The sequence below is a fragment of the Dendropsophus ebraccatus genome, chromosome 1, assembly GCF_027789765.1.
Source record: "Dendropsophus ebraccatus isolate aDenEbr1 chromosome 1, aDenEbr1.pat, whole genome shotgun sequence".
Taxonomy (NCBI): domain Eukaryota; kingdom Metazoa; phylum Chordata; class Amphibia; order Anura; family Hylidae; genus Dendropsophus; species Dendropsophus ebraccatus.
This window is the reverse complement of record NC_091454.1, coordinates 229,333,062-229,350,194: the sequence shown is the minus strand read 5'-3', so window position 1 is coordinate 229,350,194 and position 17,133 is coordinate 229,333,062. Positions and strand designations below refer to the sequence as shown.

Sequence of the window (17,133 nt, the reverse complement as noted above, 5' to 3'; positions counted from 1 at the left end):
TATCACAGTGTGGTGGATATACAATTGACATTTAAATAAATGGGGAGATGTTTTTCCGGCAGACAAATTAAGGTCAGAGAAGACGCCCCCTGTAGTCACTTGATGGAACTGCACTGTAATCACACATATATAGCTGGTATATATTTTTACATGCTACTGTATGGCGGTGTTATTGGTCAGTGTGTAGCAGCTAATCAATGACAGTATGGCGGTATATTCTGTCACTATTTAGTGGTAGTGCTCCTGGTGTGAGGTCAGTCTCTCTAGTTACCCCTCTGACTGTGATACTGCACACATATTTACATCTGGGCCTTACCAGGCACTGGTCACACAGCTACTGTCAGCTATAGAGCCTACACGAGGGCTCTGCTGCCCCCTGCTGGCCATTTAAAAACATCTTCATACGTTTCTCTATTGATCTTGACAAGTACAGAATTAGCTATGTTGCTGTTTTACCTTTGTGTCTCCATGATGGCGTCCATTTTGTGTGTGATGTGTCCCTTTGAGAAAACGGATTTTGGTCTTCGACATAATGGCAGACTACTTTGTATATTTTCATCGAAGGGAAGATTCGTAGCATAGGGCGGTCCGCTCTGTTGCTAAGGAACGCAAACATCAACATGTGATTGGTAACATTTTATCCAATCAGAGCGCTAGGGCCGGGGCGCCTCCTCTTTTCCTGTCGATACGTTTCCTGGCAACTAAATGATTGGCGTAAGTTCTGACCAATGAGAGAGATGGCCGGGAGTCTCCGGGAAGCGGCCTGGAAGATGGCGGAAGCTGCAGGTAACGGCTCCGGTCCCGTTAGCCGTGGATCTCCGGTCACTAAGCTCCGCCTCTGCTTCCAGCTGATATTCCTGTTCCAGGACGTCACTGTGGCCGGGGCGGAGCATATGGTCAGCAGTGACTCCTCCTCCATGATATATATGTATAGGACGATAGAACATTGATACAACGTGATGTAACAGAGAGAACCATCGGGTTACAATGTGCCTGTACCTGTGTGTCCATAGAAACCGGGGGATGATGCCATACTATGACGTCATCACTATCTCATTGTGCAGCTGGTGCTTTGTAGTCATGGGGGCATTGTTAAGGAGTCACACTGATGATGTCACCGGGGTGTGATGGTTGGGGGGGTCACACTGATGATGTCACCGGGGTGTGATGGTTGGGGGGGTCACACTGATGATGTCACCGGGGTGTGATGGTTGGGGGGGGTCACACTGATGATGTCACCGGGGTGTGATGGTTGGGGGGGTCACACTGATGATGTCACCGGGGTGTGATGGTTGGGGGGTCACACTGATGATGTCACTGGGGTGTGATGGTTGGGGGGGGTCACACTGATGATGTCACTGGGGTGTGATGGTTGGGGGTCACACTGATGATGTCACTGGGGTGTGATGGTTGGGGGTCACACTGATGATGTCACCGGGGTGTGATGGTTGGGGGGTCACACTGATGATGTCACTGGGGTGTGATGGTTGGGGGGGGTCACACTGATGATGTCACTGGGGTGTGATGGTTCGGGGGTCACATTGATGATGTCACCGGGGTGTGATGGTTGGGGGGGTCACACTGATGATGTCACCGGGGTGTGATGGTTGGGGGGGTCACACTGATGATGTCACTGGGGTGTGATGGTTGGGGGGGGTCACACTGATGATGTCACTGGGGTGTGATGGTTCGGGGGTCACATTGATGATGTCACTGCGGAGTGTGATGGTTGGGGGTCACACTGATGATGTCACCGGGGTGTGATGGTTGGGGGGTCACACTGATGATGTCACCGGGGTGTGATGGTTGGGGGGGGTCACACTGATGATGTCACTGGGGTGTGATGGTTGGGGGTCACACTGATGATGTCACTGGGGTGTTATGGTTGGGGGTCACACTGATGATGTCACTGGGGTGTGATGGTTGGGGGGGTCACACTGATGATGTCACCGGGGTGTGATGGTTGGGGGGGTCACACTGATGATGTCACCGGGGTGTGATGGTTGGGGGGGGTCACACTGATGATGTCACTGGGGTGTGATGGTTGGGGGGGTCACACTGATGATGTCACTGGGGTGTGATGGTTGGGGGGGTCACACTGATGATGTCACCGGGGTGTGATGGTTGGGGGTCACACTGATGATGTCACTGGGGTGTGATGGTTCGGGGTCACACTGATGTCACTGCGGAGTGTGATGGTTGGGGGTCACACTGATGATGTCACCGGGGTGTGATGGTTGGGGGTCACATTGATGATGTCACTGGGGTGTGATGGTTGGGGGTCACACTGATGATGTCACTGCGGAGTGATGGTTGGGGGGGTCACACTGATGATGTCACTGGGGTGTGATGGTTGGGGGTCACATTGATGATGTCACTGGGGTGTGATGGCTGGGGGTCACACTGATGATGTCACCGGGGTGAGATGGTTGGGGGGTCACACTGATGATGTCACCGGGGTGTGATGGTTGGGGGTCACATTGATGATGTCACCGGGGTGTGATGGTTGGGGGTCACATTGATGATGTCACCGGGGTGTGATGGTTTGGGGTCACACTGATGATGTCACTGCGGAGTGATGGTTGGGGGGGTCACACTGATGATGTCACTGGGGTGTGATGGTTGGGGGTCACATTGATGATGTCACTGGGGTGTGATGGTTGGGGGTCACACTGATGATGTCACCGGGGTGTGATGGTTGGGGGGGTCACACTGATGATGTCACTGGGGTGTGATGGTTCGGGGTCACACTGATGATGTCACTGGGGTGTGATGGTTGGGGGGGTCACACTGATGATGTCACCGGGGTGTGATGGTTGGGGGGGGTCACACTGATGATGTCACTGGGGTGTGATGGTTCGGGGTCACACTGATGTCACTGCGGAGTGTGATGGTTGGGGGTCACACTGATGATGTCACCGGGGTGTGATGGTTGGGGGTCACATTGATGATGTCACTGGGGTGTGATGGTTGGGGTCACACTGATGATGTCACTGCGGAGTGATGGTTGGGGGGGTCACACTGATGATGTCACTGGGGTGTGATGGTTGGGGGTCACATTGATGATGTCACTCGGGTGTGATGGCTGGGGGTCACACTGATGATGTCACCGGGGTGTGATGGTTGGGGGGGTCACACTGATGATGTCACTGGGGTGTGATGGTTGGGGGGGGGTCACACTGATGATGTCACCGGGGTGTGATGGTTGGGGGTCACACTGATGATGTCACTGGGGTGTGATGGTTGGGGGTCACATTGATGATGTCACTGGGGTGTGATGGTTGGGGGGTCACACTGATGATGTCACCGGGGTGTGATGGTTGGGGGTCACATTGATGATGTCACCGGGGTGTGATGGTTGGGGGTCACATTGATGATGTCACCGGGGTGTGATGGTTTGGGGTCACACTGATGATGTGACTGCGGAGTGATGGTTGGGGGGGTCACACTGATGATGTCACTGGGGTGTGATGGTTGGGGGTCACATTGATGATGTCACTGGGGTGTGATGGTTGGGGGTCACACTGATGATGTCACCGGGGTGTGATGGTTGGGGGGGGTCACACTGATGATGTCACCGGGTGGAGCAGTAACTGTTTAGTACTCGGTGGGTTAGTGGTTTTGATGACAGTCGGCAGATTTGGCAGTGGTGAGGGGTCTCAGTCCTGGTGGCAATGTGGTCATGTGATCCCTAGCTGGTGGTCATGTGATCCCTCACTGGGGTTCGCCACGCTGATCTCTTGTCTCTCTTCAGGCTCCCGGGAGTAAAGGCATCTGGGTGTCCCCAGGGATGTGATGTCATCACTGCGCTGCCATGCAGAGGGGGGCACCAGGACGAGGGGAAGAACAGGAACGGAGGTCGGCGGCTGACCCCCCCTCGCTGCCCGCCGTCCCGGTGTTCGTCTTTCCCCCGGCTCTGGACTTCTACGCTGATGAGCAGACGAGCCACAAGCAGGTGCTGACCCTGTACAACCCCTTCCCCCGAGTGCTGCGATACAAAGGTAGGGGGCGCTGCAGTCTGGCCATCCACATGCTGGAGGGGTGGAGGTTACATGATCACCCTCTCTTCCTCTCCGCAGTCCTGTCCACCGCTCCGCTCCGTTACACCGTGGTCGATGCCGAGGGGCTTGTGAAGCCAAATTCCTGCATTGACATGTGAGTCTCCGCCCAGAAGGTATAACGATTGGCGCAGTGCCGGTGGCGTCTGACCTCCTCTTCATCCTCTTACAGAGTCACGCGCCATCGGGATATCCGCGCCCGGCACTATGGCACCACAGACAGGTTCCGTGTGGAGGTTTGGGAGGAGGGGGAAGGGCGAGGAGTCATCGGGAGGAAAGACATCCCCGCCACGTTACACCCCACCAAACCGGAGTCCAGAGAGCGAGGAGTGCGGGACGCCCCCCAGTGGCAGCCGCCATCGCAACTCTTTTCCATGCGACAAGGTAAGGGGGTATGAGGTGCACAGCGCCCCCTGTCTCTACCCGTCCTATGCCTCCGTGTCTATCCATCATGTACCTTGTGTCTACCTGTCCTATACCCCGTGTGTCTCTACCCATCTGTAGCCCATGTGTCTCTGTGCCCAGGTGTCCTTCAGTCTGTCTCTGTACCCAGGCACCCCCGGCCTCTGTCTCTACCTGTCTTATACCCCATATCTGTACCTGTCCTATACCGGGTGTGTCTATCCATCATGTATCTCGTTTCTGCCTGTCTATATCCCGTGTGTCTCTGTGCCCTGGTGTCCTGCAGCCTCTGTCTCTTTCCGTCCTATACCCTGTGTGTCTCTGTGCCCAGATTTCCTCGGTCTCTGTCTCTACCTGTCCTATACCTGGTGTGTCTCTGTGCCCTGTGGTCTCTCTTATCCCATTGTATACCCTGTGTCTCTGTCTCTTCCCGTTCTATACCCCGTATCTTTATCTGTCCTATACCCGGTGTGTCTCTGTGCCCAGGTTTACTGCGGTCTCTGTCTCTTCCCGTCCTATACCCCATATCTTTACCTGTCCTATACCCAGTGTGTCTGTCTCTCCCCGTTCTATACCCCATATCTTTACCTGTCCTATACCCGGTGTGTCTCTGTGCCCAGGTTTACTGCGGTCTCTGTCTCTTCCCGTCCTATACCCCATATCTTTACCTGTCCTATACCCAGTGTGTCTCTGTCTCTCCCCGTTCTGTACCCTGTATCTTTACCTGTCCTATACCCAGTGTGTCTCTGTCTCTCCCCGTTCTATACCCCATATCTTTACCTGTCCTATACCCAGTGTGTCTCTGTCTCTCCCCGTTCTATACCCCATATCTTTACCTGTCCTATACCCGGTGTGTCTCTGTGCCCAGGTGTCCTGCGGTCTATGTCTCTCCCCGTTCTATACCCTGTATCTTTACCTGTCCTATACCTGGTGTGTCTCTGTGCCCTGTGGTCTCTCTCTTCCCATTGTATACCCTGTGTCTCTGTCTCTTCCCGTTCTATACCCGGTGTGTCTCTGTGCCCAGGTTTACTGCGGTTTCTGTCTCTTCCCGTCCTATACCCCATATCTTTACCTGTCCTATACCCAGTGTGCCTCTGTCTCCCCCCGTCCTATACCCAGTGTGTCTCTGTGCCCAGGTGTCCTGCGGTCTCTGTCTCTTCCCGTCCTATACCTAGTGTGTCTCTGTCTCTTCCCGTCCTATACCCAGTGTGTCTCTGTCTCTCCCCGTTCTGTACCCTGTATCTTTACCTGTCCTATACCCAGTGTGTCTCTGTCTCTCCCCGTTCTGTACCCTGTATCTTTACCTGTCCTATACCCAGTGTGTCTCTGTCTCTCCCCGTTCTGTACCCTGTATCTTTACCTGTCCTATACCCAGTGTGTCTCTGTCTCTCCCGGTTCTGTACCCTGTATCTTTACTTGTCCTATACCCGGTGTGTCTCTGTGCCCAGGTGTCCTGCGGTCTCTGTCTCTTCCCATCCTATACCCGGTGTGTCTCTGTCTCTTCCTGTCCTATACCCGGTGTGTCTCTGTCTCTCCCCGTCCTATACCCAGTGTGTCTCTGTGCCCAGGTGTCCCGCGGTCTCTGTCTCTTCCCGTCCTATACCCGGTGTGTCTCTGTCTCCCCCCGTCCTATACCCAGTGTGTCTCTGTGCCCAGGTGTCCTGCGGTCTCTGTCTCTCCCCGTTCTGTACCCTGTATCTTTACCTGTCCTATACCCGGTGTGTCTCTGTCTCTCCCCGTTCTGTACCCTGTATCTTTACTTGTCCTATACCCGGTGTGTCTCTGTGCCCAGGTGTCCCGCGGCCTCTGTCCCCCGGCCTCTTCAGTCTCTATGTCCTGGTGGGGCTGATCGCTCTGCTGGTTCTCATGCTGCCGTTACACGGGGACCCCCGGAGCCTTCTCAATGAGAACCTCCATGTGTCTGTCGTCCAGAAGCTGGTCGCTGCCTACGTGTTAGGTAGGTTATGTCTTATCCTCCAGAGCTGCGCTCAGTATTCTGCTGTAATATGGTTACTGACCCCTCTTCTGCCCCGCAGGCCTCCTCACCATGGTGTTTCTCCAAGCCTGATGACACAGAGGAGCCATAATGGTGTGTAGAGGACCTGACGGCTCCTGGCTGCCATACTCTTATGTCATGTATGGGGGAGGGGTTTGTGATAAGTGCCCGCCCCTCCTCTTTCCTCATACACGCCAGCGCCATGGATCACGTCAGAGCTATCGTCCTGCAGGAAAACGTGTGCGCAATGTCGTCTGCAGCTGGATGGATTGTAAGCTCTGTGGACAAGTATCCCTACCAGCTGAGCCCATACCAGAGGGTCCGGTGGTCTCCGCTCCACCAGGGGACTTGTAGAGGGGTTGTGGGACAGATATGGGGGTCTCTCCTCCTGACACCGTATACAGATGTCTGCAGAGCATCGCCCTCTACGCTCCTGCTGAGCGGGGTCTCCTGTGTCTTATTTCTTGGCCTGTAAATATTAGGAGGTTCTGGATTGTTTTATACACGCATGTACCACGTTCTTATGGAATAAAAGCAGCATTCCCGCCCCCCGCGGCGATCAGGAAACACCTGCATACATGGTGATAACGTCAGCTTCACAGCAGGCTGGAGAGTGAGCTGCCACCTCTGTCCATGTCAGGAACTGTCCAGAGCAGGAGAGGTTGTCTATGGGGATTTCCTGCTGCTCTGGACAGTTCCTGCCATGGACAGAGGTGGCAGCAGAGAGCACTGTGTCAGACTGGAGAGAATACACCACTTCCTGCAGGACATACAGCAAATGATAAGTATTGAAAGACTGGAGATTTTTATTAGAAGTAAATTACAAATCTCTGGCACTTTCTGACACCAGTTGATTTGAAAAAAATAAATAAATAAAAATTGTTGAAGTGCCCCTTTAAAAGGGGTTGTCCTGGTTTAGAAAAATGTCTGCTTCCTTCCATGCCCAGCACCCCTCTTTTCCACAGTTTGGGTGGGAGTTTTGTGGCTCAGGTGGCGCTGTTTCTACAAGAGTACACCTGTGGTTTTTCTAATCCTGGATAACCCCTTTAAGTCAAGATCGAGATTATGAGACCGGTGGTTCCGTGTCCCCATTAATGGAGTGGTGGTCAAGCATGTGCAGTGTGGAGAGAAGCCAAGCACAACACCCACTCAGCTGGTTCCTCATACAACCAGGAGTCGTGTGACCCCAATCATGTTGGGGATCGCAACAATCAGTCATTACCACTCGGATGGTGAGAATTAAAGAAGTCGTCCAACCAATGACACATCCCCTATTTTGCGGATTGGGGGTCCCAGTAGTCAGACTTTTGTGATCATACACTTATACCCTAACCCTTCTTAGTATGAAGAACAGTCTGGAATCTCTGGGTTCTGTGTTGGTTGTGCCCATTGGCTTTATTCTCTTGGGGGGAGCTAAAGGCTTCAGTTGTCTTCTGCTCCTTGGACATCTCCTTTAAACCATTATAGTCTATAGTAGAATAAGAGGGTCTTCAATGTGCCTGGAAAGGTCTCTTTATACCCCCTACTGTTCCTTTTATTTGTAAATCCCCCATTTACCAGCAATAACTCCTTACCCCAGAACCCCAGCTGTAAAGCCTTGGCCTCTAGCTGTTTTACTTCTTTGCTGTCTGGTGCCTGTTATCAGAGGAATTTTGACTCTAGTAATGGAGAGAGCAGGACAGAACACAGGAAGTAGGAAGTGCAGGACAGAGCCTGCGTGCCTGGGCTGCGTACCTGCCCACTGAGCCAGCTTCTACTTCAGATGTTCCGCATTGTACCCCAAAGGTAAATCAAGGCTTCCCTCTCACCTGCCATAAATTTCAGGGAAGCTGTGCCTTGTGTAAATACCAGTATATATACTGCTGTATGTGCACAGCGCTGCAGAGTCTTCTGCCCTTTTCTTAGCTTCTCAGTTGTCTTTGTCCCCATTTCTGATGACACAGCACCTTGCAAACCCAGATCATCAATATCCCTCATGTCATCTATAAAACTGTACTGTGTAAAGCACCCCCCATCATCATGGATAGCACAGAGGAGTATATGCTTTGCTACAAGTAGCCAATTAAGTTAAATCCTGTATGAAGTATGAGTAGTGTGGAGTTGCCAAGTTCTCAGCATCTGGAGAAGTTGGATGCAGCCCTAGGGCTGTCAGGAAAACATGGATACAGCCAGACGTCCAGAGTCAAAAGTCAAACCTTCAGGTTCAGAGGAAATTGCAGAACCCAAACAGTTCAGCAACTCTGCTCGGTGAACCGCCCGGCTCAGGTCACCCCCACCATGGAATGAAGAAATGGTTGCACATCCCAGAGGAGACTCAGTCATCTTGTCACCACTCTGAAGGGTTACAGGCTCTCGATACTTGACGATTTCCTCCTCCACATCCTCCCTCACTATTTAGAACCTTCCATACTTCTTCACCAAGGTCTTTTTTCGATTCAGAAAGAAGCTCTAATGTTCTGTCTAGGTCCAAGGCTGCTACCTGATCTGTAGTGCGGCTTCCTGGGCCTTCACAGGCTGACCTTGTTTAACTGGACTCCCTAGGGCTCCAACCAACTTCTTCAGCCACCATTATTCAAATACCGAATGAGCGAACTTGAGCATGCTGGAGTACCCCTCATCTCTAGTGTTTATGTGAATGGAGTCCAGGTTCCTGGTGTGCTCTTGTAATTGCCAGGCAGCCAGTTATTCAGACCTTTAATGTAAAGAGCCTTTTTCACAGACCAGTTATCGGCCAGAAGTGCTGATAGAAACAGCAATCAGCTGAGGCCTGGGAAAATGCCTGATCCATGGTTGATCGCATCTTTTGCGCTGCAGCTAGAAACACCACCATCAGCCGCACATGTCCAGACATACGAGTGTATCTTTCCTGTCATCAACCTTTATCAGATGATGTGCAGGGAGATAGAATATATGTATTGTCTTGCTCCACTTATCCTCTCGCAGCCTCTGCCTGCAGGGCTCTCCACATCAAACTGGCAATATTCCATCAAAAAAATTTTTTTGTTCTTCGTCAGTCCAACTAGAGCCTGTTTGGTTCACAGCTTCAAGTGATTCTCAAACCCGAGGCTGTGTTTCCGTCATCTGCTAAAAAAGCCTTTCGCTGCAGGTCACGCGCCTCGGCAAAATTTTACAGATTTTGTAAAATCAATCTCAAGACTCCTTTCTCCACCAAGAAAGGCAAAGCCCCTCAAAGACAGCAAAAATATTTATATTATCAGACCAATGACGCCAGTCTGTTCCTTCCATAGGCGCAAGATTACTTCTGTTCTTCAAATAGGTCAAATTCAGCAGACTTTTGGGTCCTGTCGGTCATTGGATCTGACTACTCCCTAGAATTCAGGAAAACACCCTCTATTACCTACACACATAAAATATCTCAGGTGGCTCTCCAAAGTATTGTATTTGGCATCTCCTATTCTTCGACTCCAAAAATCTTCACCAAAGTGGTCTTTGTATAGCAAGTATACCTGCGCCTGAAGGAAATAAGTGCCGTGTATGAACAACTGGCTGATAAGTACAATTTCTGAAAGTCCCACGAATGTAAAGGCCGGGTTGTGTGTGGAAACAATGTATACTTACCAGCCCTCGTGACTCTGTAGCACTACTCCCATTTCTCGCTGATGGACACAATTTTTGGCTGGAATCCAGGTATGTCACGTACCTGCCTCCTCCAGATGCAACGTCACAGCCGGCTGATCAATTGCCCGCTCAGCCAGTCAGTGGGGCAGAGTCCTACCCCAATCACTAATTGGCTGAGCAGGTTATTAGCTAGGTACATGATGTTGTAGCTGGAAGGGCTGCAGGAGGCCTGCCGCTGTCAGCTGGACCTGGGAGCAGCGTTACAGGGCATGAGGATAGGTTACTATACTTAGTTTATTATGTTCCCGCACCACCACCTTTTTTTTTTGTCATGGGACTTTTCCTTTAACCCATCTGTACATCTCTCTTCAGCTTCTCCAGAACTATAGTTTCCTATAGTCTCACCTCATTTCATCTTGGACTCCACTCATGTTATGGAGAGAATCTTAAAATTAAAAACATGAGATTCAATCTAATTCAGAATTCTGCAAGGATGAGATCTCTGTTGTCTTACCTCTGCTAAGAGCTATTGGGCCCATGCCCACACAAGATCTCTCCAAGCAAATATTCTTGCCTCCAGACAAGCCTCTATTGGTGTCACAGAACATCCATCAGCATCTTGTATGGTGGCTTCATTGAGGCTGGCTGAAAGACATATTTTTGACTCCTTGGGAGAAGATAGTCCTCACCATGGTTGCCTCCTCTTGGGCCTAGGGTGCTCAAGCCGGCAACAATACTAGTCCCTGGCAGAGAGGCGAATGTCTTCAAATTGGAAAGGGCTGCGGAGAGTGACGTTCTTCACCAGTCAGATAATATGGCTGCAGTTTTTTACCTGAAAAAACTATGGGGGGTGGGGGGCATGGTATACTTCTATGATAGAGGAATGCAGGTATTTTTTTTTCACTGGGCGGAAGCCAATCTAAAGTCCATCTTGACAGTCCACAATAAAGCCTCTCTAAATCAAACACAGCAAACAATGCCACCTTTTTGATGAATGAAGCTTGAATTACAGGATCTTCAAGAAGAATAGACAGAGATTCGAAGTCCCAAGGATAGATGTATTTTCCTCAAGAGAGGAGGTAAAACTCCAGAACTTCTGCTCCCTTTGGAGTCATCACCAGCCTTTCGCTCTAGCCGGTATGTCTATCTCATGGAAGAGGGTGTTTGTATATACCTTTACCCCTACTCCGCCCAGCCAGAGAACAATGGATACAGAGCGAAGGCCGTCCTCATTCTCCTGTCCTGCCCCTGGTAAGCATGGTTCCCTCACGCACATTAATGGTACGGAGAGGAAGATACTGGGAGGTTCCATCCAGCCCAATCTTCTATGTCAAAGGGAGATGTGCTATCTGGATCTTGAGACTTATGGGTAGAATCAAGTTTTCTGCATCTTAAAGGGGTTTTCAGATGATGTGATTAATACCCTCTGTAATGCAATAAATCTCTTAATCTTCAATTTAGTATTTCCTCCAAGAGGGTCTGAAGAATGGGCTACAACTACAATTCATTGCTACCAATTCCTTTCTTCATGGGAAATTCCCAGGAAACCCACTAGTAAGAATCTTCTTAAAAGCTGTAAAGAGCATCAATCCATCAGTGCGACGTCCTATTTCCTCCAGTGATTTGCAGACAGTGTTGAGCCATCTCCCCCTTTGAGCGAGCGGCAAGATTCATCATCTAGAGGAGCCTACTTAAGGTATATGGGCTGTGGTCTTGCTCAGGTTTCATCCTAAGATTTCTTTATTGTTCAACCTTCCATCTGCCCGATGGATATTGGGTTGGTCCTTTCCTACTTTGAAAAAGTAAAGCCCTTTAAGGTTTCTGAAGAGCTCTACCTCCAATATATCTCCTAAACCTAACGGCATGAAGGCTTAGTAGTCTATATTCATGCTGAGGAGTAGGTGAGGAATTGAAGACAAAAATATCTTGAGGAAAATTTTCTCTTTTTCTTGAATTGAAGAAAAATTCATGCCACATTGACCTCTATAGGATTTTTCTAGCGGAATCCACCCAAAGAATTGACATGAAAATTCTGCTGTATGAACGACAGCGGAAATCTCATTGAATAAAATGGGACATTGCTCTGTTCATATTTTACGGGTGAAATTTCAAACAGAATCGGCAGGAAATTCAGCGCGGATTCCACATTGTGAACATAGCCTTGGGTTACATTATTCAGGTGGATCAGGGATGCAAGAAGGTCTGCAAGTGCCTCCACATCTGAAAGAACACTATCTCAGCTTCTTTGGCCAAATCCAGATGTAATCTTATGACGCAGCACCAGCATGGATTTATGAGGGATCAGACTAATCTAATCGGCTTCTATGAAGAGGTGAGTTATAGACAGGACCTGGGGGAGGCTGTGGATGTTGTGTATATAGACAGGACCTGGGGGAGGCTGTGGATGTTGTGTATATAGACAGGACCTGGGGGAGGCTGTGGATGTTGTGTATATAGACAGGACCTGGGGGAGGCTGTGGATGTTGTGTATATAGACAGGACCTGGGGGAGGCTGTGGATGTTGTGTATATAGACAGGACCTGGGGGAGGCTGTGGATGTTGTGTATATAGACAGGACCTGGGGGAGGCTGTGGATGTTGTGTATATAGACAGGACCTGGGGGAGGCTGTGGATGTTGTGTATATAGACAGGACCTGGGGGAGGCTGTGGATGTTGTGTATATAGACAGGACCTGGGGGAGGCTGTGGATGTTGTGTATATAGACAGGACCTGGGGGAGGCTGTGGATGTTGTGTATATAGACAGGACCTGGGGGAGGCTGTGGATGTTGTGTATATAGACAGGACCTGGGGGAGGCTGTGGATGTTGTGTATCTGGACTTTTCAAAGGCATTTGATACTGTGCCGCATGAAAGGTTGGTCTACAAAATGAGGATGCTGGGACTCGGGGAAAACGTATGCAAATGGGTAAGTAACTGGTTGTGTGATAGAAAACAGAGGGTGGTCGTTGATGGAACATATTCAGATTGGGTTTTAGTTACTAGTGGGGTACCACAGGGGTCAGTGTTGGGTCCACTTCTTTTTAATATTTTTATTAATGATCTTGTAGAGGGGCTACAGAGTATAATCTCCATTTTTGCAGATGATACTAAACTGGGTAAAGTAATCAGCACAGAGGATGATAATATCATATTACAGAGGGATTTGGAGAAGCTAGCGGCTTGGGCGGCGAAATGGCAAATGAAGTTTAATGTAGATAAATGTAAGGTTATGCACTTGGGCCATAGAAATAATAAGTACAGTTATGTGCTAAATAATAAAACACTGGGTAAAACTACTTCCGAAAAGGACCTGGGGGTATTGGTGGACAGTAAACTCAACTTTAGTGATCAGTGCCAGGCAGCAGCTGCCAAGGCTAATAAAATAATGGGGTGCATCAAAAGAGGTATAGATGCTAAAGATGAGAACATAGTTTTGCCTCTTTATAAATCACTGGTCAGACCACACATGGAATACTGTGTACAGTTTTGGGCACCGGTATATAAGAAGGACACAGCTGAACTGGAGCGGGTGCAGAGGAGGGCAACAAAGGTCATTAAGGGAATGGGTGGGTTACAGGACCAAGACAGGTTATCACGCTTGGGGTTATTTACGCTAGAAAAAAGACGTCTTAGGGGCGATCTGATCACAATGTACAAATATATGAATGGACAGTACAGAGATCTTTGTAGTGGTCTTTTTACTCCTAGGTCTGTAACCATGACAAGGGGGCATCCTCTACGTCTAGAGGAAAGAAGATTTCACCATCAGCATCGACGCGGGTTCTTTACTGTACGAGCGGTAAGACTGTGGAACTCTCTGCCACATGAGGTTGTCATGGCCGATTCATTATATATGTACAAGGGAGGCCTGGATGCTTTTCTTGAACAATATAATATTACAAGTTATGGGCATTAGATTTCCGGTGATACGTTGATCCGGGGATTGTTCTGGTTGCCATTGGAGTCGGGGGGAAATTTTCTCCCTGTGATGGGGCAATTGTCGTCTGCCTCACAGGGGTTTTTGCCTTTCCTGGATCAACACAGTAGGATTTCCCTAGGTTGAACCTGATGGACTCTTGTCTTCTTTCAACCTTATTTACTATGTTACTGGAATAACATTTTCGAACCTGAAATTTTCTTTCCTGGAATCCGGAGGCAGCCCATTCTGCTAAAAACTTTTCAGTGTGTCTGAGCTATGGTGCATTTACACACACACAGTTTATCTGACAGATGTTTTAAGCCAAAGCCAGTAATGGATTTGAAAAGAGGCAAAATCTTAGTCTTTTCTTTATGCCAAGTTCTGTTCATAGTCTTTTCGTGGCTTTGGCTTCAGTATTCTGTCAGATAAATCTGTCTGTGTAAACGGGCCCTTATTGTACTTATTCAGCCTTGTAAGGGTCCATTTACACAGAAAGATTTGAAGCCAAAGCCAGAAACAGATCAGGTCGTAAAGGAAAGATTTCTCCTCTTTTTAAATCCATTCCTGGCTTTGGCATTCAATCTGTCAGATAATCTTTCTGTGTAAATGGACCCTAATAGTGTCTATTTAGTTTTAATTGCTAATTGTTACTAATTAAAGGGGTTATCCAGCGCTACAAAAACATGGCCCCTTTTCCCCCTACTCTTGTCTCCAGTTCAGGTGCGGTTTGCAATAAAGCTCCATTTACTTCCATGAAACAGAGTTTCAAACCCCACCCAATCTGGAGACAAGAGTGGGGCAAAAGTGGCCATGTTTTTGTAGCACTGGATAACCCCTTTAAAGGCTCTTCTGCCCTGTTCCATGGGATGATAACTTAAAGGGACAGTGTCATCAGGAAATTACCTACTAAATAAATATTAATTTTATGTTAAACATTTTTAAAGAAATGTTTTCCATTTTTCTCTCTATATTATAATATAATCCTGACATCTTGCAGTTCTCATTCTCACCACTGGGGCTAAAACTAAGCTGAGACTTCCTGTTGTGTCTGTCGTGATATTAGGAGGCTGCAGTAAAGTGATCTGTACAGCATTGCAACATCATGTGACACCTGTAGATGGAGGAGTCAATAGCTGCTCCCTGTGGAATGACCTCTTCACAGGTCACAGAGCGTGCTCAGTAATGTCTCAAGGGGACAGAGTCTGTCTATTGTCATCTATGTCCATGAGGCTTGCTGTAAAACATGTCACTAAATGCTGTTAAAAACAGATCAGAAAAGATGGCCACCCCCATAACAATATACAAAAAGGGGGGGGGGGAATTACAGTCAGAAAATAGAAGCAAATTAGAATAAAAGATAAAGTTTTAGTACCCGACTAATCAGTAGAAAATCTAGGTGACACCTTCCCTTTAAGCCATTATTGTGCTGCCCACAGATTCCAGGAAATTAAAAATTTAAGGTAGGTACAGTAAACCATTCTATGCGGACTGCACATCTGATCCAGATAACCACCTACATCACTATTCACATACAACCTGGGTATGTGCCAGTTACTTGCCTCTCCTCCCTCAGTAACTCTTGAGTGAGGGAGCTCACTCATACAGCACAGCAGGGACAGATACCGTGGTATGGCAGCTTCCAGCCACCATGGGGGAGGTCACTCATACAGCACAGCAGGGACAGATTGTACGGTATGGCAGCTTCTGGCCACCAAGGTGAGCTCACTCATACAGCACAGCAGGGACAGATATCGTGGTATGGCAGCTTCCAGCCACCAGGGGGAGCTCACTCATACAGCACAGCAGGGACAGATAGCGTGGTATGGCAGCTTCCAGCCACCAGGGGGAGCTCACTCATACAGCACAGCAGGGACAGATAGCATGGTATGGCAGCTTCCAGCCACCAGGAGGAGCTCACTCATACAGCACAGCAGGGACAGATAGTGTGGTATGGCAGCTTCCAGCCACCAGGGGGAAGTCACTCATACAGCACAGCAGGGACAGTGTGGTATGGCAGCTTCCAGCCACCAGGGGGAAGTCACTCATACAGCACAGCAGGGACAGTGTGGTATGGCAGCTTCCAGCAACCAGGGGAGGTCACTCATACAGCACAGCAGGGAACGAACGTACGGTATGGCTGCTTCCAGCCACCAGGGGGAGGTCACTCATACAGCACAGCAGGGAACGAACGTACGGTATGGCTGCTTCCAGCCACCAGGGGGAGGTCACTCATACAGCACAGCAGGGAACGAACGTACGGTATGGCTGCTTCCAGCCACCAGGGGGAGGTCACTCATACAGCACAGCAGGGACAGAACGCACGGTATGGCGGCTTCCGGACATCAGGGAAAGCTCACCACAACACAGCAGAGACAGCGTACGGTCTGGCGTTAGTCGATGGGATAACAGCAGACTGTGTGAAGCTGTACATCTGGAGGTAGGGGACAACGGGGATGGCGGCAGGCCTATTGATGCCTTGCCTGCACAATTACAAGCAATGGCTGCATAAGGGAACATTGAGGTTGGCCGCAGGTGACGGTCTTTATGTCCTGCATGCGGCTGCTCTACATGAAGGTAGGGGACAATGGCGGCAGGCTAAAAAGAATCCTAGCCACATGCCCTGGTGTTCTGTTCGGCGGGCATGCTTCCAAACAAAACCTTTGCTAGGTCTTACTTTCAGGGGATGCCTTTTTCTCAGGTAAACGGTACACTTCTCCCAGGTCTAGAGGTATATACGTATATTCACAAATAATCCCAAAACAAGACAGCGCTGCAGCGTCGGGCAGTTTATTTCGCGCTCAGGATACAGTCCATCTATATAAACTACAAGATACGGCAGTGTCGTGTCTGTAGTGTCACCCAGCAGCTTCACGTACACACGTCTCACCCCCAACACACGAGATAAATAGGTTTATATACGGACCTCACAGAGCAGACAGTGCAAGTCTATGTGCAGCCTTCGTGCCAAAGGAAAAACAAGGAAGCACAGGATGATGGGTAAAACATATGATATATGGGGGGGGATGAAAACTTCATTACTAGTGTTATATCTTCAGCGTCCTGTAGAGCGCCCAACGTGAACCTCACCTGTCAGTGCGATTACGACCCGCGGCCATCCATCATCACATCAACCGCAATGGAAGCCGCAGGAAAACTTCATCTTAGCCATGTAACAGTGC

General features: G+C 49.4%; 1 protein-coding gene across 2 annotated transcripts; it reads left to right on the top strand.

Annotated features, from left to right (window-relative positions):
* Positions 1 to 678: 678 nt before the first annotated feature.
* MOSPD3 (motile sperm domain containing 3) lies at positions 679 to 7,023 on the top strand. Of its 2 annotated transcripts, none has more exons than XM_069949811.1 (6): positions 679 to 786; positions 3,755 to 4,001; positions 4,080 to 4,155; positions 4,231 to 4,442; positions 6,253 to 6,417; positions 6,497 to 7,023. In XM_069949811.1, exons 2-6 carry the CDS (start codon positions 3,815 to 3,817, stop codon positions 6,526 to 6,528), a joined length of 672 nt encoding a protein of 223 aa, XP_069805912.1. In that variant the 5' UTR covers positions 679 to 786; positions 3,755 to 3,814; the 3' UTR covers positions 6,529 to 7,023. The 2 variants fall into 2 exon arrangements, with proteins under 2 accessions (XP_069805912.1, XP_069805922.1); XM_069949821.1 differs by lacking the exon at positions 679 to 786 and adding an exon at positions 796 to 896.
* Positions 7,024 to 17,133: the final 10,110 nt, after the last annotated feature.